At 53.4% G+C, this 23,518-nt stretch overlaps 1 protein-coding gene and 1 long non-coding RNA gene across 11 annotated transcripts in view; one reads left to right on the forward strand and one right to left on the reverse strand.

The window, feature by feature from the left end:
* Positions 1 to 23,518, reverse strand: part of KCNT1 (potassium sodium-activated channel subfamily T member 1) — a 65,373-nt gene that overhangs the window by 26,463 nt on the left and 15,392 nt on the right. Inside the window, exon 1 of one of the 10 annotated variants that reach the window (XM_035341230.1) lies at positions 5,004 to 5,542. The exons of 7 other annotated variants lie outside the window; for them this stretch is intronic. In XM_035341230.1, coding sequence (XP_035197121.1) covers positions 5,004 to 5,152 — 149 coding nt within the window. In that variant the 5' untranslated portion in view covers positions 5,153 to 5,542. Of the gene's footprint in view, positions 1 to 5,003; positions 5,543 to 23,518 lie in introns of those variants that run through there. 2 more of the 10 variants (XM_035341228.1, XM_035341231.1) reach the window with 2 other exon arrangements.
* On the forward strand, positions 1,158 to 2,330 carry LOC118175247. The gene is made up of 2 exons (XR_004754922.1): positions 1,158 to 1,640; positions 1,999 to 2,330. It is a non-coding gene; the product is annotated as an uncharacterized LOC118175247 (long non-coding RNA).

The following is a 23,518-nucleotide window of genomic DNA, read 5'->3' on the forward strand; positions in this document are numbered from 1 at the left end:
CAGTGACAGTCGCTGGCTGTGTTTACAAGCCCTCTGCTCGGCAGGACTGCTGGCAGCTGGCAGCTCCCTGTGCCACCAGCCGGGACCTGGGGCTGCTGCCTCTCCGCCAGGACCAACGGCGCGCTCACAGCCTGGTGCTGCTCGGGATCTAAGCCATCGGGCAAGATGCAAGATGCACAGAGCAATCACCTGCCCTGTGGAGGAAGGAGATGCCCAAGCACAACACGCACACACCAGCTCCTCCTGCCCACAGTCTCCGAGGTGGAGAGGGGGGCCCACGCCGAGCCCCCTCCAGTCCCTGCACTGGGCACACCCCAGCAACCCAGCAGAGCATCCCAGCGGGGCACAGGAGAACAACCCGAGCATGAAGAGATGCTGTGGGATCCCCGGGATGCTGACCACGAGGCAGTCCCCAGATGGAGAACACCCCCGGTACACTCGCTTCGCTGGGGGAGGCTGTGGAGATGCCCAGTGCCAGCACTGTGGGACATCCCCGCAGATCCTTTTTAGGGCAAATCCCTCCCAGATTCCCAGGCAAAACCCAAGGGAGCCAGCTGGGCTCTTTTTCAGGTCGCCTCCGTGACAGCTCGCAGCAGCACAGCCCGCAGCACTACGGCTTTCTGCACGCCCGGCGCTGCGGGGGCACATCTCAGCACCGCCCGCACCGCCTGGCACCGCCGCTCCCGGCCCCCAAAGGAGCAGGGCAGGAGCCGTGCCCGGCACAGATGCAAAAACACTCCGCTAAGCACACAGTCTGGGTGCCTCCTGCCCCAGCACTGCTCTGTTTCTGGCAGAAGCTTCCTGAGAAGTAGGGTTGAGCCCTGGTAGAGGAGAGCTGGGGCTGCCGGGGCAGATTGATGCCAAAAGCAGCGCTCAGACAGCCAAACACAGGCAGACACAGGCAGACACACAGACCCTCCAGCACAGCCCCCCGCCCAAAGAGCTCCCTGCTGGGGGCCACAGCCAAATAGCACCAGCAGACGAACCAAGGAGGGACCACGGAGGTGGGCAAGCCCCGGGAAGGGCCCTCCATCCCCTCTGCAGACAGCCCTTCTCCCCCGAAATGCCTCACCCGAGGCTGGCGCACAAACAACACAGGCTTTTATTAAAGCAAGAACCAAAGAAATTTGGGAAAATATCGCTTTTGGCTTCTCGCCCTCCCCCAGGGGGGTTCAGCCTGGCAACGCATTCAGCTGCAGGTGGAACTTGCACCCGGCGCTTGTTCCCGAGACCTGCCATGGAGACCATCGCCGAGCAACCCGGCCGCTCAGCGGAGCGGTTTGCACGGTCCCAGCAGCCCGACCGGGCCCTTCCACTGCTCCGCTCGTGTCTGGGCCTCAGGCGACAAACACACACCCAGCCAGAGCTGTTTCTCAACGCCTGGCGGCCCCCTGGGAGACCACGCATCAATTGCTTAGGAATTACATTTTCAATCACGTCTGGGAGGTTTTCTCGCTCGGCATCCGAGAAGCCTTGGGGTAAAGCTCTCCCACCGGCGTGCTGCTATTTCTCACCGGGTTGCTGCTCAGTTCCCTGTAACATGGCTGAAGCGAAGCCCCACTCCTTGGTGCCAAAAATACCACAACCGCCAGACAAGGAGAGGCTGGGGGCGGTGGGACCGCGGAGCCTGCAGAGGAGAGGTGAGGGAAGGAGCTAATTGCTGCCTTCAGCTACCCGGCGGGGCGAGAGGCAGCCAGACTCCTCTCCGCATGGTGAAAGGACGGGAGGGAACAGTCACAAGACGCAGCAAGGGAAATTTTGACTAGATGTAAAGAAAAAAATATTCACCCTCAGAGTGATTAAGCACTGCGATAGGCAGGCAGAGAGGCTGAGAAAGCTCCGTCCTGGGAGGTTTCCAAAACTCGGCCGGATCGGTCCCGAGCAACCTGATCCAAGCTCAGCCTTCATCCCTTGAGCAGCGGGTTAGAGCACAGACCTCCCGCTGCCCCTTCCAACCTGAACTAGTCCACAGTTCTCATTTTCTCCCCCAAACCTCAGCAGCTTCATTCGGTTTCAAACAACAGCACCTCGTGGTCCCGCAGCCTGAGTTGAGGACTCCTGCAGCGTGCTCGTGCAGTGCTCAGAGCGCCCGGAGAGCTCGCCCTGGGCCACACCAAAGCCCTGCGGAGCTCCGTGCCCCATCCAGGGCAGGAGGACCACTGCCAGCCCCTGGCCCTCCCAGCTTTTCGGGCAGATCTTCAAACCCGGAGCTGTTACGGGTGTGTTTACAGTCCCTTAAGAATATCAGTTTGCCCCGGGATGCACAGTGGCCAGAATTTCCCCTACTTCCCAGCAGAGCTGCATAAACAGGACACAATTATCTTGTAAAATTTAAAAAAAAAAAAAAAAAAAAAGTCCACATGTCCGGTGATACAGAGAGATCAACAGCCCACAGAATGAGATCCGAGCACGGAGATTTACATATCCTCACGCCTGCCAGCAGCCTCCCAGAGACAGAGCCCTCAGCCTGCAGCACCGCAGCGCTCTATGGAGAGCACAGTGGAGAATTTGGCTTCCCTGTGATTTTGTCCCACCTTTATGCCTCCTCCTCCCCGAGTCCCCCCCCAGCACCAGTCCCCCCTCACTTGGGCATGAAGCTGCCTCTCCCGGAGCTGCCCAGCTGGCCCCAGCCCGCTCGCACCGGTCCCCCTGGGCCAGCCCCGTGCGCCCTTTGGTGGCCTCATGGCATGCAATGCGTGGGGCCATGGAGCGCTCTGCTCCCACATCCCTTCCCAAATCCTTTTCTCTCGTTGTGACCGAGAACCCCTAAAAGCTTAGAGGTGCTGCAGCGACTAAGAGACAGAGCAAGAGGCAAACAAAGTAGGTGAGAATAAAACTCCCTGGCTTCAGCCGTCTGGAGAGCTGCTTTGCATCCCCGGGAACGTGCTGTAACCCACATCTTCTCCCACCGCCACCTTGCAATTTCACCCCAAACTCCCAGCAACAATCATTACTGCTAACTCGGTAACGCTGCTCCTGTCTGGCTTTGGAGGAGACGAAGCGTCTCAGACATGTATTCATAATTTCAGAAGCAATCTTCCTTCCTTTGTTGCCTGCATACGCAGTGCAATACAAGTGCACAAATCTCGCTCATCACAGCCAACTCAATTACCAAGGAGCAGCGCAGGAGAGCTCAGCAGGCAAGGGATTCGGGCTCAGCCAGCTGCCAGAGGAGCGCAGAAGTGTTGCCATCAACTTCTCCACCTCTCGCCAGCACTGTCCACGGCACCGCCGGTTCCTTACAACAGGACTGCAGCAAAACCAGTGACTTCCAGGGAAAGCCAGGGAGCTGGGGTCAGCGCTGGGTCTTTATGAAGCCCTGGGGTGCCGTGCTGTGCTCCACACACTCGGCCTTCTGGCAACTGGTCCCCTGCAAGCTGCAGCTCTGCGACTTTGGGAGCTGTTGTCCCCGTGCCCCTGGATCCAGCGCTGCCTTGCAGCGTCCCCCTCGCGCCATGCCCCCTGCCAAGGGACGCGGAGGGGCCAGCCCTGGGGATGGAGCTGTGGCTCCCCGGTCCTGGGCAGGAATCCTGATGTTTAACTGCAGCTGATTAACAGGGGTCCCCCAGCTGCAGGAATGAGCCTTGTCCCAGCCCCGGCACGTCTGGGTTTGAGAGGCCTGGCGCCGTGCTGAGGGGCACATTGCAGCACCTGCAGGGGCACTGGGAAGCGCACGGTGCAGCAGCACGGCTCCAACCCGGGTGGGTGAGCCATCCGTGCCATTCAGAAAGAAGGCACAAAACCGGAGAAGGCAGCCTGGGAGCACAGACTGACATCGCCCGTCGAAGCGCGATGACACCCCCAAAATCAGGGACACGGCTCCCAGGTCAGAAGGCGGCAGCCCACCCGAAAATCAGCGCCGGAGCCATCTGGAGAGCTGGCACATCGCACCCGGGCAGAGCCCTGCACTCGGAGCAATGTGGGCACACCAGGGCTCTGCCTCCTGGGCCCGGTGCCCAAAGCAGGCACCGGGCCCAGCGCGGCGCCGGGGGGTCGGACACGCCACCAGCCCTGCCCGCGCCCCCTCCCGAGGGGCTGCATCTCCTAATCCTTGCTTGTTGCTACCTCTGCCAGCCCACCACAGGGCTATGGGAGGATGCTGCAGCCGAGGCAGTTAATTCCTTCCAGCCTAACGCCAAGCAAGTAAAATCCACCGTGAGCAGGAGCCTTCCTCCTGTGCTAATTTGCACTGGAAACCAGAGCTAGAAACAGCACCAACTCACACCCTGGGAGATACACAGCGCACAACCACAGGTGAGGCAATTTTTGCTGAGAGGGAAGAGAGCATGGATGGGCTGAAATGCTGGAGAGATGGGAAAAAAATAATAATAAATAAAAATAAAAATAGAATAAACATGACGAGAACTGAGTTACTGACATATGAATCCCTGTTATAATGAGGGGCCCTAGCTTCTTCTGAAACACTGTGCAATGTAAGTCATTTTTATCCCCCTAAAAAATAGCAGGTTTCTGCCTGTACATATCAGTTGTGTGCTTGCAGAAAGAGGCTGCAGCATTTCCTATGGTAGCTTTTGTTTTTTTTCCAGTTGTAAATAAATTATTCCTCAGAAGGGGGATCGAGCATCTTTTCTCCCAACTGCAAACATGGTGCTTCTGCACAGTGCGTGCCGTGGTGTAGGCAGGGTAAATAAGCTTCGGTCTTGTACCGCACAGAGAAGGTGCAATACAAGTTAACAGTGTCATGCAGCAGCCCTACAGTCTTAGGGCTGCCATTCACACAAGCTTATGGCACATTTTTTAAAAAAAAAAACATGGAACACTTATAAAAAAATGTCAAGGAACTGGCTTTCTTCTGCTCCAGCCACCTATTTCATAACACAACTTTAGAGCTGCTGTGGCTCTTTAACATCGCCCGCAGAAGGATTCCATCTGCCACCCCTCCGGCCCCCGGTGGCACTAATCCTTTTTTCCCCTTCTTCAAAAGACAAACCGTGCTGCCTCCCCCACCCCAAAGCCCACGCACCACTGCAGTCCTGCAATACCTTTGTCCGACATCGCTCCCCAGGGATCCCATCCTCCGAGCCGGTAACAAGGGGCTCACCCCGTGGACATCCTCGGTCGTTGCCGGTGGGACGGTTTTCACGTGCGAGTTGCTCTCGGAAGGGGAATTCTTCAGCTTGGCTCTCGCCATCCTGCGAGCCTCGGCTGCTCCCAGACTCCCTCCTCTCTCCCCCCTGAACTCTCCCGTACATAGCAATCCTCACCGCATTCAGTTCAGAGCCGGCGGCACGTACCATCTCCTTCCTTCTTCCCTCTCCCCACTCGCAGCAGCCCAGTGGAACAATCCTGCCCTGTGCATTTATTTTGGTAGTGAGGGGAGCCAAGGCAAACTCTCTGGCCTTGCTGCTGCAACCAATTCGGTGCAAAACGGCCGGGGAAACATTCACAGTGCAGAAAGCTCCGAAATGGCTTTGTTCAGTAAATAATGCAATTGCCTTGGCAGCCTCCTTTAAAAAACAGATGATTGCATTACTCTCATCACCACCAGCAGGGCAAGGGGGACGAGGGATTATTTTTTCCCCATCCCTGTTTTTCAGTAGCGACGTGAGGGGGAGGAAGCTATTTTGCCTTACCCCTCTGTACAGAGCAGCGTGTGTGGACTGGATGCCAGGGAACAGGCGCAGTGTGCTCGGCTCGCAGACACAAAGCAGCAGAGCAAGGTTCCTCCTAAACTCCGTGGTGAGCTGAGCAGGGGGAACCCACCGCTGCGTCCCCCTGAGCGGGCAGCCCACCCTGCCCACCTGGAGGTGTTCAAGTGGATCCCAGAAAGGGGCTGTGCCAGCTCAGCACGGCTTTCCCTCCCCAGGTGAGAGCCCGAGCTGCCGCTCCTTGAACTTGCCTGGCATCCATTTCTCAAGCCATCAAACAGAGCAGGGAAATCTTCACGGCCGGGGGAGCCCCAGACAAGAGATAAACCCATCCGTCCCCCCGTGCGGGGCTGGAAAGAGGGGGTCATGCATCTCGTCCTCTTCCTGGGGGTGCCACCAGCCCATAGCTGCTCCCGCTCATCTCACGCTTGATGGCTGCTCTCCACTAAAATCATCTTCCAGCCGGCCTCGGCGGTGCCAGAGCTCATGGGGACAGCGCCACAGCACCACGGACAGAGGCACCCCAACACCGCCCCATGGAGAGCCCCAAAACCACCTCACGGAGCACCCCAAAACCGGCCGGCCACCTCCTTCCTCTGCCGTGCCAGGGGCCCATCGAGCCCAGGCTGTGCTGGCAGCTCTCCTCCCCGCCGTCGGTGCCTCGAGGGGCCTCGTCCCGGGACACAGAGGCTGGTGGGGAAGAGAAACCAAGTCCCTGCCTCCTGTTAACAAAACCCACACTTGCCTACTCGGCGAGTAATTTCTTAATGGGATTTCTCCGTAAGACGTATTTTATTTCAGCATTTTGAAATGTAGAATGGATAAAAAACCGCAACCCATTTACTAATGTGCCAGCTTTCAGCGCACATTTAATTTCTGCTTTTGCCTCAAAATGATTCATCAGATCAATGCGCCTGGGTCCTCACCGAGCCGTTCCTGCCTGCCTCGGGGCTGGCTTCAGCCCCCCCCAGCCCCTGCCCCGGGCCCACCGTGTCCCTCTGCTTCGTGCCCTCCCGGCCAAGAAGGGCCAGGGATGTGGCAGCAGGACAGCTCCTGTCCTACAGGCAACTACCTGTAGGTTCTGCTCTGCGTGGTGTCCCCAGCTCCGGAGGAATATTACGTTCAGCATCGAGGTTTGATGGGAAAATAGGTTTATGCTGAAATTCTAACCCCGGCACTAATGCCATCAAGCAGCAGCACTGGGGATAAAGAGGTACTATTAGGGAAAGGCTTGGGGAATTTTAGCAGAAAATTGAAGCCCTCCTGTCACACTTTTGTTGTACAGGAGGTGACAAAATGCACGCAGCCGAGCCCCTTGAGAAACTCAGCTCCTGCCTGTGGGAGCCTCTACCTGAAGACACCTCTTCCATTAAGCACTTAGCACGAGCCGAGGCACAAAAACCAGGAGAGAGAGGAGCGATCCAACACAGGGTCACAAGAAACAGGACACAGGGCTGCTGTTCTGACCTGCCGCTTCCCCTCCGAGGCAGGAAAGAGGCAGCCCAAATCCGAGGAAACTTCCCGGAGGCTGCCAGGTCCTCCGGAGCCGATCAGGGCTGTGCGCTGTCCTTCAGGCTGCAGTAGAAGAAGCCAAGCTGCTGGAGAGGGGAAAAAATCAAAGAAGCACTTGGCTGGCAGGTCACTGGTGGAGCACGATGCTGTCTGTAAGAGGGGAAGGGCTCGCACTGAATGCTGCAGCTGGGAGAGCAAAGGTCTGTTGCTCAGCAAAAGACGGTTAAGACTAATTGCAGGTCCCCTGTGCTGCTGATGCCGGTTTACGGCTGTTAGACGCTTACCCAGAACTCAGACAATGCAACAGCCAAAAGGCAGCACTCAAGATGTAACGAGCGGTGTCCAGGATGCCCGTTCTTGCTGGGAAGTTGTTCCTAGAAAGAGCAATGGCTGTGAGACGCAGCCCAAAGCACACGGCACGAGAAGGAAAGGACACCCCCAAGCACGGGACCGCGGAGACGGAAAGCCACCGAAACACAGCCCCAGCAACTTCACGGGCCAAACCAGAATTCCTCTGGCCCAGGAATATTTCCCGGGCTAAACGAGTGCCAAACATCCGGCTGCAAGCCAGGAAGCCAGTGTTTAATTTTAGTTTGAGAACCCATTACAAACTGCTGAGCTCTCGTTCCGGGGCCTGCATTATGCAGAGACCACTGCTGTGCCAGGGTCTGGGGAAATGGCTCGGAATTGCTCAGCAGCAGTTGAAGTCATAATAATATTTCTTAAGATACGATTTTAAAAAAGCAGTAGATTTTTCCTTAGTCTTAATTGAATCCACAGTGACTGTCTCATTAGGTATTTCCCTTTTATCTAGGTAGCTTTCAGTCCCAACTGCCAAAACTCCTTTTACGCACCGATTCAACGTATTAATAATAAAGCATGATCTAGCTTATGGTAAGTAGCTGATGAAATAGGAAGGTGTTTTTTTTTCCAAATTCTTCTAGCAAATAAACCCGTTATGCTGAGATAGGACCCCAAAGTGTTAGCATGACAGGCTTCTGTAAGAAAAGCCAATTTAATACCTTTAAAAACCTTGAGAATTTGCCCTTGAAAGGCATAGACTCCATGCAGGAAGACTTCAGACAACCACAAAAGGTAACTCGGGTGTGTAGGGGTGTACATTGGGCCAGAAAACCCCTGTGCTCAGGGCTGCAGCAGCACCGCACCGGAGAGACGCCAGCACCCATCGCCCTGCTGCTGCCAGCAGGACTACTGGGAAATGAAGACTAATTAAGGCTCGTTACCGGATCACTAGCAAACCTCTGAGTTCTGGGGACCGCTGGGAGCTGCTTCAGGACCATCCCTGCCCAGGCTGCCCGGCTCTGCCCTCGCAGGGCAGCCGTCACCGCTTCGTGCCACGACTCCGAGGAAAAGCAAGGTCCCACACAATTTTAACCACCACAAAGTCTTCAGCAGATGCAGCTCTACCTAAATTTCAAGGGCCCTACAAGCTCAACAGCATGACATTAGCACTTTAGCCAACTTCAGAGCACCGCTAATTCTTGACAAACGTTACAGATTTCCCTGGCTGAGCCATTTGCTGAAGTGTTTTTCAAGAAGCGAACCCGGGCCGGATCCGCCCGTTAGTCACCGGGGAATGCCCTACATTTCCACAATGCATTTTGCAAACAGCATTTCAAAACCTGCCAATGCCTCAAGGTTGCCAAGGTTAGTGCACAGCCCTGCAAAGCCAGCGGCTCCGCGAGGCTTCTGCAGCCAGCCTGGCGTGGAGATGCACAAAGAAGAGCTGCTAAACACCGGCAGAGGCACCTCTCTTCAACTGAGCTGGCTGCAAATGTCAGTATTTTTCAGGAAATTTAAAGATTTTTTTTTTTCTATTTACCGTTTTCTCTTTTCCAAAGGGAAATTAAAATTGCAGAAGACTGAGGTTTGGCTTCCTCGCTAGAATACTTTTTTTTTCCTCTGACATTTGTTTCAGCTAAAACAACAAATTTGTCGAAAAGAAAAAAAAAAATGTGTTGATGCTCCCTTTTCTTTCTCTGCGTGGGACGCATCCCTTCCATCTCCGTGGGGTGCCAGCGCTTCTCATCCTCCCAGCGCCGCGCTGCAGGCAGCGAGCCCAGAGGCTCCCCGGGAGCACCCGAGCTGCTCACCATGTGCAACACCGGCCCAAGTAATTCTTTTCCAAACAAGCCGGATCCTCCTGCCCTTATTTTTGACCATCCAACAGTAGGTGGAGTTGCGGCTAATGATAGGGCTGACGCCAAAGAGCCTCAGTTCCTTTTACAGTTGAAAATACGATATCGATACATTGATTACTTCAGAATTGCAGAGAGATTAGAATATACAGGAGATGCTTGGGAGTCTTCCCTGAACAGCAAGGAAGTGCTCGTCTATTGATAACCAGGCTTAGAAAATACTGCCTATATTGATCCTGGATCGATCTGAAAACCTCTCTCCACTTCTCTTCCATCAGTGAGGTGAGGAAGCCCACCCGGCACACGGCCACCACCATCGGAGTGGGAGCCCAGCGCCCGGTTGCTGTGGGGAGCCAGCGGGTCCTTCAGGGCAAGGAGCACGCCACGAGCACCGGGGTGGAGGAGAGAAACAACCCAACCCTCTCTGCAGGGGCTGGGGGAAAGGCAGAGGTACGGCTGGAGGCTCCGAGCCAGCACCCAGGGTGCCAAGGGCGAGGCCACCACGGCACTTGGCAATTTAATGCACCTGGGACGTGGTTCACAGCTAAGCACGTGTGAAGCCCCGCACCTGGCACACAGCAGCTCCCAACCTTCCCTCTCTACCTGGGCAGCAGATTGCCAGAGGTACTGGAGGGGTTTCCCAGGACTTCGTCTGTCTTTGCAGTGACCCCGTGTCTTGGCAGCCTCATAAAGAGATCCAGCAATGGGCTGCACGCAGCAGGAGAAAGCATTTTAATGACTCTCCCCCTGCGTTCGCTGTGCACAGAGGCATTATTATTCTCCATTTCCATTACTGTCACACCGAGAGGGCCCAGCCAAAACAAGCCTCAGCTCTCCTGGGTTCAGCACAAGCACAGAGCAGCAAGCCAGGCTCCTGCAAGCCTGAACTCTGACCAGGGCTGGGGTACAAGGGGGGGACACAAAGGGGGAAGAAAACCCCTTCCCAGGAGCTTGCTCAGAGATTTCTGGCCTCTTTGAGCCCTCCAGCTAAGAAGCCAGCAATTATTTCAGTGTCATTGCTCCTCCCCACACGGGGACATTCAGTGCCAGGAACTTCAAGCCGGGCTTGGAGCAACAGGAGAGGCAAGGCTCAGGGCAGCGATGCTCACAGGGACTGGGGCAAAGCAGCGCTCTGCAGCATGTGCACACCAACCCCTAAAGCACAAGCAAGTGAACGGGGTGTGCCTGGTCTCGCAGTCATTTCCACCAGCTTCTGGTCCTTCCCCGTGCTGCCGTGGCAGGGTTAATTCCTGTGCACCACAGGACCCCGAGAAGTTCCCTGAGAAGCAGCTGGATGGATCTGTACCACTGCGAGCTCTCCTTTGTATCCGGGACTCTTTCCTGACATTTGTCTTTTTAAAAGCAACGCCATTCATATGAAAAGTTGATTACTTCCACTTGTTATAATTATTCTCACAAATAAAATCCAGCTATTCCCCCCTCTGTGAGTATGGGGGATAATGGTCCTTACCCTTCTCAGCAAAGCGTTTAAGTACCCAGCCTGAGAAGCTCTGTTCAGAGCGCTAAGTGTTATTATTAAACTGTCATTAAAAGCATTTCAGGAGAAGCTCATAAAACCGCAGGGATTTCGGTCGTCACAGCAGCTGCTGGGAGGGCAGTTCAGCTCGGTGGATACTGCCAAAAGTGCCAGCCATGCAACCAGACCCCGTTGCCTTCAGCAGCCTCTGCTGGGGCAGTGCCAGGGTAAGCTGTAAGCCCCTTACCTGTGCTGTGCCAGGGGATCAGCCCCCAACGGGACGGGCTGGGTAAGGGGGGCACCCAAAAGAGCCCGGCCACAGAGAGCCCAGAGCAGCAGCATCCCCTGGCAGCTGCCCGAGCCTTTGGTCCCGTGGCAGACACTAGACACTCGCAGGCACCCGGGAGATTTGCGTGGCACAGCACTGCAGGCTGCTTTTTTCTTGCTTGTTCTCCCCATTCAGTTCCAGCAGTGCAATCGGCCGAGGCGATTGCAGAGCCCCCGGAGCAGCTTCAAGCAGCGGCTCTCCGCCTGGCGGGGTCTGCTCGGCGGAGTTGGGAGACTTCTGTGATAAACTGGAGCGCTGCGGTTTTGGGGAAGAACGCTTCAGAAACGGAGGGAAGCATATTTAGCAGCAGCAAGAGGGCTGGAAATAGAAGGAAGCCTTTGAAGAGCCTGGCTGCTGGATATGGATGGGAAAATTATGTACAGCAAGAAAACGCGCGCAGAGCTGGCAGGCAGGCTGCAAGCCCAGAGGGGGACGGTGTGTCTGATTGCAGAAGAGCCTTTGATTTCACTTCTCTTCCCCACTTCTCCACATTAACATTTCCAACGCTAACAATCCCCAAATGTCCATGGGTACAACAGGGGAGAGCATCTCCCCTGGACGCCCAGGGCTCCGGCAGGGCCCAGCACCATGCAGCCGGGCTCCGCGCCAGGGGCTGTGGGTCCCTGGTCCCTGGTCCCTCTGGCTGTGGTGCCCGCAGAGCCAGGGCTTGCGTAACAGCAGGGACGTGAGCGCCGCATGTGCCGAATCCCAAAACTGTCATCGCAGCCTTTACAAACCCATTTTTACCTCCCTAAGTGTGGCTCGTCAGCGACGAGCATGAAAGCTGCAAAAGCAGCATGTTAACTCGGGACTGCTCGGCGGAGCCTTTCGGAAGAAGAAATAGAGCAGACATGAAGAGATGCTGAATAAATATCCCTACCAAGCCGTGACGCCTCCGGCACCGGGTTCCTGTTTCTTGGTGCCTTTTACATGCTCAGGAGTGGAGCAATGAGGCCCCGGAGCCTGACAGGGACTTGTGATTTCTTCCCGATTTTCTTTACAAAGCTAATGCCAGGTTAAAACGGCCAGAGGAAAAAGGCCACGTATCTGTATACCTGTCACAGCTGCTGGAGTCAGTGAGGAAATTAAAAGCCCTGGGGTAAAATCTACATATATATCTGCAAGCAAAGCATGAAAACTCTCCAGCTAGTGCAGAGCAACCCGGCACGGCTGAGTCCCTTTTCCAGGCGAGCACGTAACAAGGCTGCTACCAACCAACCTCTCAGGGTTTAACGGGAGCAGTGACGGAGCCGACACCATCGGGGCTGCACGGCGGTGCTCGTGGCGAGCGATCCCCACGTGCCACGGGCGGCACGGCGGCTGTGGACCCGCTCCCCTTCCACCACCCCCCGTTAGCAGCAACCCGCTGCCTGCCGGCCGTAACGAACTTTGCACTGTTGGTGTTTGTTACCCCGAGCGTTCGTGCGGTGCCTTTTCACCATGAACCAAAGAATGCCTCGCACACGCTGCTCGGTGCGCCCGGCCGTGCCCGCGGTGCAGCGGGGACGCAGACGTCCCTGTGGCCAGGGTGGGTGTGCGGCATGGGGTGGGCTTGCAGAACACGGAGCTGCTAACACACACCATGGAGACTTTCAGAATGACAAAGTGGTTGCTAATTTGCAATTTTAAAGGATTCTGAGCCTTTTCTGCATGAGTTTTTTTTTTTTTTTCCCAGAAACTTTGTAATTAAACTATTAAAATTCTAGTGAAATGACCTTTAAACTGTAAAACAGTATTTACTGAGGAAATGGATCTAAGGTTCTGCTTAAAATGCAGAGAATTTTGGCATCTAGAAGCTTTCCTTAAAGTTTTTTTTTTTAATTATTTTTTAAAAGATGAATCTTCAAAGGAGAAATTCAGGCCTTAGGACTCTCCATCAGCTCTGCCAACTGTGTCTCACGGGAATAGAAACTTCCTCTGTCCCCAGGGCCGCGGGATCATTTGACGTACCATTTGCCATACATTTCCAGTATCTGTCACCACTCATTTTTCTAATACGTTATATAAGAGAGAGAAAACTGCAAGTCCCTACAAAAACAGATTCACAATGTGCTGCAGAAATGAGGCATGAACTCCGTGGAGTTTCTGACAGCCTCATCCGGCTGTGTGGGAAGGACAAGAACAGGGTTTGTACCAGACCATTGACCTCCAAGTACATTTCTTATTTTAAATTCAGCAAGGAAGTTCTGCTTACCAATTAACAGCATGCTGTAGCTGAGCTCTGCCATGAGACAGGCATCACTCAACATCCCGGTGATGTGCAATGACAAGGCTCATGCTGTGCCCAGGTACCACTGGGGGGCACAAACAGGCCCCCTCTATTCACACCCATGGCCAAAAGCAGGGATCAGCACCAGGACATCGAAAGGAGAAGAAACATTCCTTGTGTGCTGCTCGGCCACGAGAACCCCCAGGGCGAACACGCATTAATGGGATGGAGACGGTCCTTGGCTACCCCTGCATTTGGTTTGCTCTGGCAAAAAGCAAGTAAAACACGTGGAGCACTGCATGAAGAACCACGCACCTGATGTGAGAGGCCCCCCGAGCCCCCCTGCACAACCCCTGAAGTTCTCCCCGAGGAGCCGAGCGCTGCCGTTCGCGAGCTCTGCGCTGCCTTCTGCCGAGGAGCGCGAGCTGAGCGACAGCCGTGGGCAGCAGCCAGCCAGGAGGCTCCACGCTGCTGCTTGTCTGCCAGCGGCTTCTGCTCAGCCCCATAACCAAGTCCTGCACGGGGACAGGGATGGGGACGTCCCTGCTAGGGGCTGGTCTGACAGCAGGTGCTGCCTCGCGGACACCTCGTCCTCACTGTATACGTTTACAGTGAAAAGCACACTTAAAAAGATAAAAGTCTTGGCCTATTCTCGTATCTTGTGTAAGGACATGCATAAATAAAAAGCAACAGACCCTGATTTTTTAAACAGTGTCTCCCTAAAGATTTAGCTGCAAACTGTTATTTCTTAGTGTCCCTCCACTTACATTCGTTCTCGGCAGGCAGAAGCTTTCAGGAAGAAAGGTTGTTTAATAAACAGACATCTACAACATACGTCTCTGATCCTGCAGTCTCATCATCTGGAAATGAGTCCATTAAAGCAAGTGAGAAACTCTCTGATCATTAAGTTTGTTTAATGTGATCAAGATTAAATTATATCATGAATTTGTTAATATCTGAACCAGCCCTTTCCGTTGTTCTCCCTTCTCTCCATAAGACCTGGCAGTGGGAAACAGAGCAGCTTAGCAAGGAAAAAGGCCTTAGAAGGTGTCTTAATAGTTAAAACTCCTAAAAGTTGCTCAAGAAAAGCAGCCGCCAGGTCCCAAAGCCGATTTCTGCACCATCCCACGCTCACTAATGCACCCGACCAGCAGCAGCACCCGCTGTGCTCTCTTAAATCATTAGAAGCGAACATGGGCACACCGAAAAGCACCCACGGTGCTGGAAAAGGGCATGGGACTCATCCAAGCATGCGTTTCATCTCATTCTTTCCTCATTTTAAAGATTCCCCTGCAGCAGAGACGAAGGGCCCTCCTTTGCCTCCTCCCTCCCCAGAAGCCCGGCGGGGCCGTGTTCCGCTCCGCTGGCTCTGGAGGACGGTCCCTCCGATCTCAGCCGCGCACAGAACCAGGCGGCAAAGCTGCCCGTGGGGACGGGAGCAGCAGTATTCGGCAGGGCAAATCCATGCGTGGCATGGTGCCATTCGCTTCAGCGAAGTTACATGCTGAATACAATTTGTGCCTTAAATCCTAAGCTGGAATGCCTGCCTGCAGCACAGCGCATCCCCAGCTCCACATCGCAGAAGACGAGGACACTTTTCTGTACAGCACAGAGGCAGAAAAGCCTCTCTGTGCAACGGATCTCCCTGGATGCACCTAACCAGCCTCCTAAGGCACGGTGCATCTGCCAGGATGGATTTCTGCCTTGGCCCTGAGCTGAGCACCAGCTCCACAGACACAGCACAGGCAGCGTGAGCGTCCCTTGGCACCGTCCTGCTGCTGCAGCCTGCACACCCCGGCTCCATGCCTGCCATCCCTGCCACGAGCCGCCAGAATGGCCCTGGGCACCCGAGAGGGAGACATTGGGTTCAGTTTTCTCAAGGATTTCATAGCAGGGCTTTGCTCTTTTTCACAGCTTTTTGTTTTTCTGTCCGTTTTTATCTCATGCCATCGGGAAGCGCCTGTCCTTCATACATGCGCAATGTGCTCTGCGCACGTCCGTGAGCAGAAATCTCTGTAGCACCACTTTTGACCCTGGAAGGCAGCTCTGAACATTTCGTAGCCACAAAGCATTGCATCCGGCATTAAAATGCATTTACAAGCAAAGTTCCTAGTAAGAAAGAAATATCTCCCATTAGAGACCATAACAAGAGCAGCCCAGAAATTGTTTTTCCTCTCAATTTTAGCCCAATGGCTGCTGGCAATAAACCTCTCCATCAGCACTGGGCCGTTCTAAGTGCAGATGCTGTGGGAAGTCCGAGCGAAGTGACAATATTGAGCGTTAAAAGCACTTTGGAGAAAGACGAAGAGGAGCAATTGCTGGATGCCAGCTGTGGATGAGGCTCGTGAGACCTCACGGCTCTTCGTGCCACCGTCCCTCCACCACGCAGCACTCTCAGTGACCCCAAGGGTGTCAGCTCCTGCAGCAGAGCTTTCCAGCTCACGGCTGTACGACAGCTCGGCGATGGCAGCACGAGGGATCAGCCCAGCCCAGAGGGATTCTCTAAGTTCTTTCTCTGCACGGGGAAACCTCATGGTGCCGATTTAGCGAACTGGAACTGAAGGCACGTATGTAGGCAGTGACGAACTTGAGGCGAGAGGGGAAGAGAAGGTGCACAGCAAAGACAAGCGTCCCCTTTCCTGCTTGCATGCCGGCTGGTGGGCGAGCACACTCATGCACGTATGTGTGCGTGAGCGTGTCAGGAAGCGCATGTCACCACGCCAGAGAGGCGGCGCTGCTCCGGATGACTAGAAAGACCAATCCAAAGTCATCCGAAGTGGGAACTGAAGTGTCAGAGAAGGCCTCCACTCTCAACAGCGTGGGCGTAATTGCATCAAACTGTAATGAAGCGAGCCCGTCTTCAAAAACCAAGCCTGGGAACAGTGACTAAATAGCTTCAACAAATAAATGTCTTTCCAGGGACCAGCTGTAACTTCTTGCTGAGAAATATGAGCACCTCCTAATACCCTTTCCTCTAGCCTTGAACAAACAATGTGACTGTGCATTATAAATACCAAGCTAAATTAGTACACTAGCATGCATTGCAATTATTTCAATTAAGCTCTCTTCTAATAACCGATTACTACCCATTTTATTAAATTAGAAATTTTTCAAGCAATACTCCCATACGGAGCTATTAGCCCAGAGGTAATTACACACTTCACACTTTGACACGTGGACACTGGGTGGATGAGTTTCTTTAGGGCTGCGCAGCTCTCCCCAGCCCCGGTCCCGCAATCACACCCAGAGCCGGCCTGAAAGGAAGTTTTAGATGGTGTACAAAGCATTTTAGCTTTGAAAAAATGTATTTAGCATCTGTCCACAGGAGAGCTTTCCGTTTAAGCTTTTTCACACACACACGGAGTAGCATGCTGCGTGCAGCGAGAGGGCCAGTTTCCAATTAAATAGCTTGTGGTGATTTATTAAGGCGTTTAGAAGTACCACAGCACGGCTTGGCCTGACACTGACGTCCTAACAGCCAGAAATCTCATGCCGAGAGCCTTCCTCGAAGGCGCAAGCTGCCGGATGCCCCACGGGAAGCCACGGAGCTCACGTTGGTGTCAGCCATCAGTGGCAGCGCAGCCTGAGCCCCAGCTGCCCTGGGCCAGTGACAGAGCTGGATGAAGCTGGGAACAAGAAAAAACAACGAGAGGAGCTGGCCCCATGGCAAGGGGACGGTGCCTGGCACGGCCACCGATGTGCCGCGTCCCGGCCGTGCTGCTGCCTGCTGGAGCGGGGCTCCCACGTGAAGCTCTCGCTCCACCAGTCCCAGGGGTGGAAAAACAGCCGCTTTTGGCAAAGGCCTCCCTTCCTCGTAAACATTGAGCTGTTTGATTTTTTTTTTTCTTTCTGCTTTATGACAGGATAGCACATTTCTCAGCGATGTCACTCCTGCCCACAGAATGGCAAGGTCTCAAGCTGACATTTGCTGAACATCTTCACCACCTGCTCCCCAGAAACGCTCCTCTCCTCGACAGAGGAGACGTTCTCCTCGGCAGCTTGGCAAGCAATGGCTCGCAGAGGGCCAGCAGGGCCATAGCAGCAGCACAGCATCAAGAAGCCCTGCTCCCGAATCAATCCCTCCTGCATCGACCCCAGGTCAGGAACCGAGTGCAGCAAGGACAGACGAAAGCAATGACTTTGCTAACAGCCACCACCAGAGCCCAGGGACGGCCGTGAGACACGCAGAACAGCCCTGCCACCGACCTACCCGCGGCCCAGAAGGGAAACTCACAGCCCAGACAGCAATCACTCCCTGCCTGAAGGTAGCTGCTACGTTCGCCAAGCAATAATCCTGCTCCTGCTCGAGCCTGCGTGGGTTGCAGGAGGCGCAGTCACTGATCTAAGCACAGCCGCTGGAGCGCAGTCGCTCCCTGCGCGCCCCCGCGGATCCCTGCCCAAGGGCACCGCAAAGCCGGGGCCTTCGACGCGTGGCGCCGCGGGTGACAGTCACACGTGGCAGCAGCGGCAGCAGAGCATCACAGCAACGCACACAGGTGAAATCCCCACCCAAACAGCATCTGCTTAACAAAACCCAGTGCGACTGGATTCCCAGATCAGTCACGGAAGATGTTCAACCCAACCTAAAAATGATACATACATATATTAAGTCCTATTGTAACAGGCAGCATTAGTTATCAGTGTTACAGGGAGGGCTCCCGTCACAGCCGTCTGCAAACCAGAAACAAACACTCCATGTGTGAAGAAAAGCAGGAGGCACAGGAGGAAGGGGGAGCACAAGCTCAACTTCCACACTTAACTCCAAGAGCTTCAGCAACCACAGCCAGGAAGACAACAGCACCAGGCTCCCCCTGCACACCACAGACAGCGATTTCAAGCCACTGCTGCCAGCTGTGTGCGAAGCCACAGCCAGAAGCTAGAAGACGGATGACAGGGACACATTCCAGAGAGAATAATAAAATCAGAGTTTTCTACCAGGGGCCCCGGGAGCTCGGTCCGACGGGAGTCGTGTTTGCGCTGTCCTCAAGAGGGCTCTGCCACGGTGTTATGAAAGAACAGCAGCAAATGTCATTTGTGACAAAGAAAGCGTTGACACGAGCAGATATGACATAGCGCCCGGCACACACGTGCCCCACGAGCCCCCTGGGACACGCCGGGGACGCAGTGCGGTGGCAGCAGCCGCTGGAGCCCTGCCGGAGCTCTGACCAGGTACAAGAGGCCCCATGGTAAGCCCAAGGAGGCAAAGGGACTCGAAGCTCCCGCAGTTCTCCCAGAAAGTTGCAGATGGCCCTTGCAGGGCACATCTGTCACCCACAATGAATGGTCTGAGGTAATCTTTAGAACAGAAAATAATGCTTCAGGATGCTTGAAAGCTAACATAACTGGTGCAGTTATGTCTTTTTTTACTTTAATCCTCTAGTAAAGCACTCAGGTTCACAACCTATCTGCCCCCCCAACACTTAAGCCCCATATTTCAACTCTGTCACCACCAGCTCCTTCATTATCAAGCATTTATCATCTAGAAACATTGAAGGGGTGATGCTGAAATGCACCCAGGGGACCTGCAGCCCAGGGAGCCTCCTCCCCCAGCTGTAGAGGGGAGATGTGAGGACACGAAGTAAGGTGCTGGGACGGGGACACCGAGGCGCTGCCTCCCCAGGGACCGCCAGCCCCGCAGGAGCAGTGTTCTCATGCTGGCTGGGCTTTGATCAGCCCCCTGCGGTAGCACAGGCAGCTGTGCTCGCTCTAACAGCAGCTAAATGCTCCCAAAAAGAAAGGAAAGAAGGTAATGACAGCACACGAAAACTCAGCATCATGTTTTATACAAAGTGAGAGGCACCAGAACATCCTTAACTCCAAACCCTCTGCCAGATAAGAAGGAATGTGAGATAAGCTGTCTCCTACCGACATAATCCAGCCAGTAACAAAACTATGCCAGAAGAAACCTCTGGTTCCAGTGGCTCCTGGGCTGGTGCTGCTCAGCCTCGAAGTGCCCGGCACTGCCAAGCCCTCCTGTGCCAAATGTGGCCAGCACAGCTTCACTAGTACCTGGTGAGACATTTGTACGGTGCCTGCACAACCCATTAACTGAGCTGCCAGGAAAGAGGAACACGAAGCATTTTCTTTGCAAATTAATGCCCGTAGTTTTTGCTACCGATCCAAGCTGGTGCCAACGGAGCAGAGGCAAATGCAGCATGGCAAGGAAATCTGCACTAGCTGCAGGGTTTCGGCAGGCAATGTGTTCACTTCCTTGTTGATAAGCAGAGCTGAAAATAGTAGACTATAAAATTAACCCTGAGTGGAACGTCTCAGAAAGAGAGAGTTCAAACTGCGGTCCCTTATTTCTCTCTAAACCTGTGTGCTGCACAGTCTACCTCAAAATGAGGTCTCTGTGATGCTGTGCCTTACACGGGGATTTTCTGACCGATTTATTTAGGATCTGCTTGTGATCCGTCCTACCGTGACCATGCAGAGGTCTGCGAGAGGGGCAGGGCTGGCTGCAGGAGGCCACGGCTCCAGCACCCGTCTCCCAAGCAGGCAGTGCAGAGGAAAAGGAACGAGCACCACCTTCAGAATGGCAGTGAATTATTTCCCTCAGGAACAAAGATGCAACCGTGACTTAAAGTGGTGGGAAAACATAGCAGAAAAAATTTAGTGCATTCTCTGCAATTACAGCTAGAGCTGCCAAGCTGTTTCTCGTGCTGTCATCGCAGTAGATGTGACAACCATGGTCTCGGTTTGACCTCCCAACCTCCCCAAAGCTGGCGGCAGCCCTCGCATTAATTCCTGCAAGCACAGGGTTTGCTGCAATGACAAATATCATAATTGCTTGGCCAGATCCATGGGCACAGACTCATATTCTTGACGCTTCCCTGGTGCAAAAGGGAGCCAGGTCCCATGTAGATCTGTGCCGAGATCTTACACGCAGCCAAGCTTCTTTCACTGGCTTGTGTGTGATTTCTGCTCTGTACCAGCACGCTCAAGTGGCTGCCAAGCCATGCCCAGGAGCTCCTGGGAGCAGCAAGCAGAAAGGCAATTCTGCCCTAACAACTCGTCAAAGGGAGCAAAAATCCTCCTTTTGTCAGCGTGGTTCTTTGTCCTGCAGGGAACCTGATGCTCCTCTGACTGCATGCGCAGGTCCCTGCTCTTTCCCTGTGCTCCAGCACGCAGCAGGAGCTGGGGGACGGATCCTCAGCCGGGGTGACACTGCCTGCACCGCGCCACGCCGCCCAGCCTCGCCGCCCCCGGGGAGCTCTGCTCCCCACGCTCCCAACAAATTGAATGGAAACCAAGCTGAAAGTAAATAAGCCGGAGAAAATACACCAGGGAGGGATGGAAATTGGAGCCCTTAGTCTTAAGTTGTGCTAAATAACTGAAAATCAATGTTGTGCTTCCCTTTCATCATGGCACAGCTGTACGTACTGCATCACTCCTGGGACACCTCCGCTCATTCCACGAGGCTGCTATGTGCACTCGCTTTTATTGCCAGCAAGGGCCCGCTGCTGACAGTAAAAGCAATATCCCTGAAAAGAGTAATGACATTTTGCTTATAAAATAATAGATATAATTGTAAGAGAAGTGCATTTCTTCTCGTACTCTATTACTTTCATAACTTTACTAATATTCCTGCTGATGTCCAGGGGTTCTTGCCTTAAGATGAATACTCAACGGCACATCAATAGGTACAAGGAAACCTCAATTCAAGAAAAACCCTGAGCAGCACATCAGTTAAGACACCCTATTAGTAATCATCACTAAAGCCTTTCAGAACAACTGAAGAAGCAAACCGCAATTAAGAAGTCCATATATCAATAAAAACACAATAATCTACAAACAGAGGGAAAGCCGTATCTGTTTTATAAAGCCACCCCAGGCTCCCAGCACGCTCTGCCCTCCCACACATCCCACCAGGAGCCGGGCTGATGACCCCATGGCAATGCACTTTGGTGTTGCCTGTGTGAAGGGCAAGGAGCTGCTGCAGCCCTGCCTGTGTAGTGTTTGTGGGCACTGCTGTCAGCTCTCCCTGCTGGGGCCAAAGGCACCTTCCCGTGGGTGGCTGGTGGCCCGGGGTGCCCCTGCCCGCTGTCTGGGAGCTGGGAGCAGCCCCACGAGGCTTGCATTCAGCCCCCCCCGACAGCTCAGGTGGCACCTGGGGACTGAACTGGGTCTCATCCACAGCCCCTGCTGGCACAGTGTAGCCGCAGGTTATGTTGGCACGTTGGCATTTTCTCTGGGAACAGCTTCACCACCCACCCGGCCTTTTCTAGCAAAGCTCTATGGGCTGGCTCGGGGAGGGGTGTGAGGACCAGAGGCTGCCTGAGCTTCCAGGAGCCCGTACTTTCCTGAGTAGCACCAGGCCAAGGCTTTCTGACAAAGCATTGACTCAGGAAAACAGCTTAATCCCATTAATACGAGTTTTGATTTTGCTTTGCCAGGTGGCAAAAGCAGAGAAGATGCAATTCAATCCGAGTGGTCACACAGGCACTTGTACATTTCGGTTTTGGATCCCAGCATCTTCCCCCGAGTTATTTATTACTCAATTTGGAGCAGGGCTCAGGCATCACAAGTGAGACTGAGTCACCCTTTGTGAGATTCACAGGGCTGGTGAAAATAGGGTCTTAACAGTGACTTATTGGTGGACCTGGGTACTAGGCAATAAATATTTCTTTCTCAAGCAAGTGATCAAACTTCTGGCAAATGGAGAGCCTCAGCCAGAGGAGTTTTGTGGCAGAGAGGGGCAGCAGAGCTGGATCTCCTAAATCCAAGCACAAACCTTTATCACTTAGTACAGCCAGTACAGCCTGAACTGACACTGCAGGCCAAAACCTAAAATATTGACCATTACCTCACCATCACAGAAATAAACATCATTAGCTTCTGGACACAAATGGAGATTTTTCAATTACTATCCACATCTTCCAAATAAAATGAGAGAAATTACCCATTAAATCAAATGGCAATGAAGTGGGGATTCAGCTGCAGATATATTCAAGGAACCTGACAGAAAGTCACCAAACTGGGCTCGTTTTCATTAATGTAATGATGCATCCGATGAGGATGTCACTTTGGGCATGTTAGCATGAAACTACGAGTATAATATCCTACAAGTCTGAAATTTCAGCACTACTGCTTGCTTTTGCCATGTATAATCTAACCTGCCACCTCTTAATAGAGGGAGAAGCTTTCAAAATCTATCTAACTTGGAAGCAGAAATTTAAAAGAATTTGCCCTAGTTGCTAAAACCCTCTCTTTTCCTGGTTATGCAACATATGAAAAATCTTTGATTTGAAAAAGGGACATTAAAATTTTTATAGAGATCTTGCTGTATTCTTCTGCAAAAGCAGATCTTCCAAGCTTCCTCACCCATCAGAACGTTTCTTTGCTGATAATTAGTCTCAGAAAATGCACTTAATCAAAGTGATATCCATTAATTCTTGCTACTGTAAATAGGACTGTGGCTTGTGATGATGATGATTTTCTGGAAAGTATTCAGACTACTTAAATTAGGCAACAATAAGTTCCTAATGGTGCTGCTCTGAGATACAGTTTAATTTTATTTATGGGCTTTTTTTTTTAAAGCATGCCCCAACCCAGTTGTCAGCACTGCCCAAGAAAAGAGAACACATGAGATCAAAAACTGCTGTAGTCAGGGCAGCAAAGATCAAAGGGATGCCACAGCTTGCGGTATGAAACAATATTTATCAATTCAGCAGACGTGCTTTCTCAGCTGCCTTTAACCAGCAAACACCGGGATCACTTCGGAACAGAAGCCCTCCTTGCTGGAGAAGCCCCAGCTTGCAGCACCGGTGGGATCCTACCTTCGGCTCCTTCTCCCTTCCACCAGCAGCCCTTGGCCTTGCTCCTACACACACACGGTTACAGAGGATTCCCAGAATCCGAAGAGTTGTGTGCCAAGTGGGTGAAAGGGTAGCCAGGCAAAGCAGGATTTGTTCCCCCCGTTCTTCATCATTTTTTTTTTTTACAGGCCTGACACCACAAGCTCTGGCTTCACTGCTCTATTCCAGTGGCTCTGCATGACTTTCACGACAGCAAAACATGAGTGAGATAAGACATGCAGCACTGCCATCCCAGAGGAGAACCAATCTCTTTATCTTTGACATTGACAGAACCTTCCAAAAGGAGGGGAAGAAACTTCTGAACTAGACAGGACTTGGAAAAGGTGAGTGAGGCAACTCCTGTGTTCCCAAAGAGAAGTGTCCCCAGAGAAATTACCTCCCAGTCCCCATTAGTCAGATTTCTGCC

The sequence above is a fragment of the Oxyura jamaicensis genome, chromosome 17 (assembly GCF_011077185.1).
Source record: "Oxyura jamaicensis isolate SHBP4307 breed ruddy duck chromosome 17, BPBGC_Ojam_1.0, whole genome shotgun sequence".
Lineage (NCBI taxonomy): Eukaryota > Metazoa > Chordata > Aves > Anseriformes > Anatidae > Oxyura > Oxyura jamaicensis.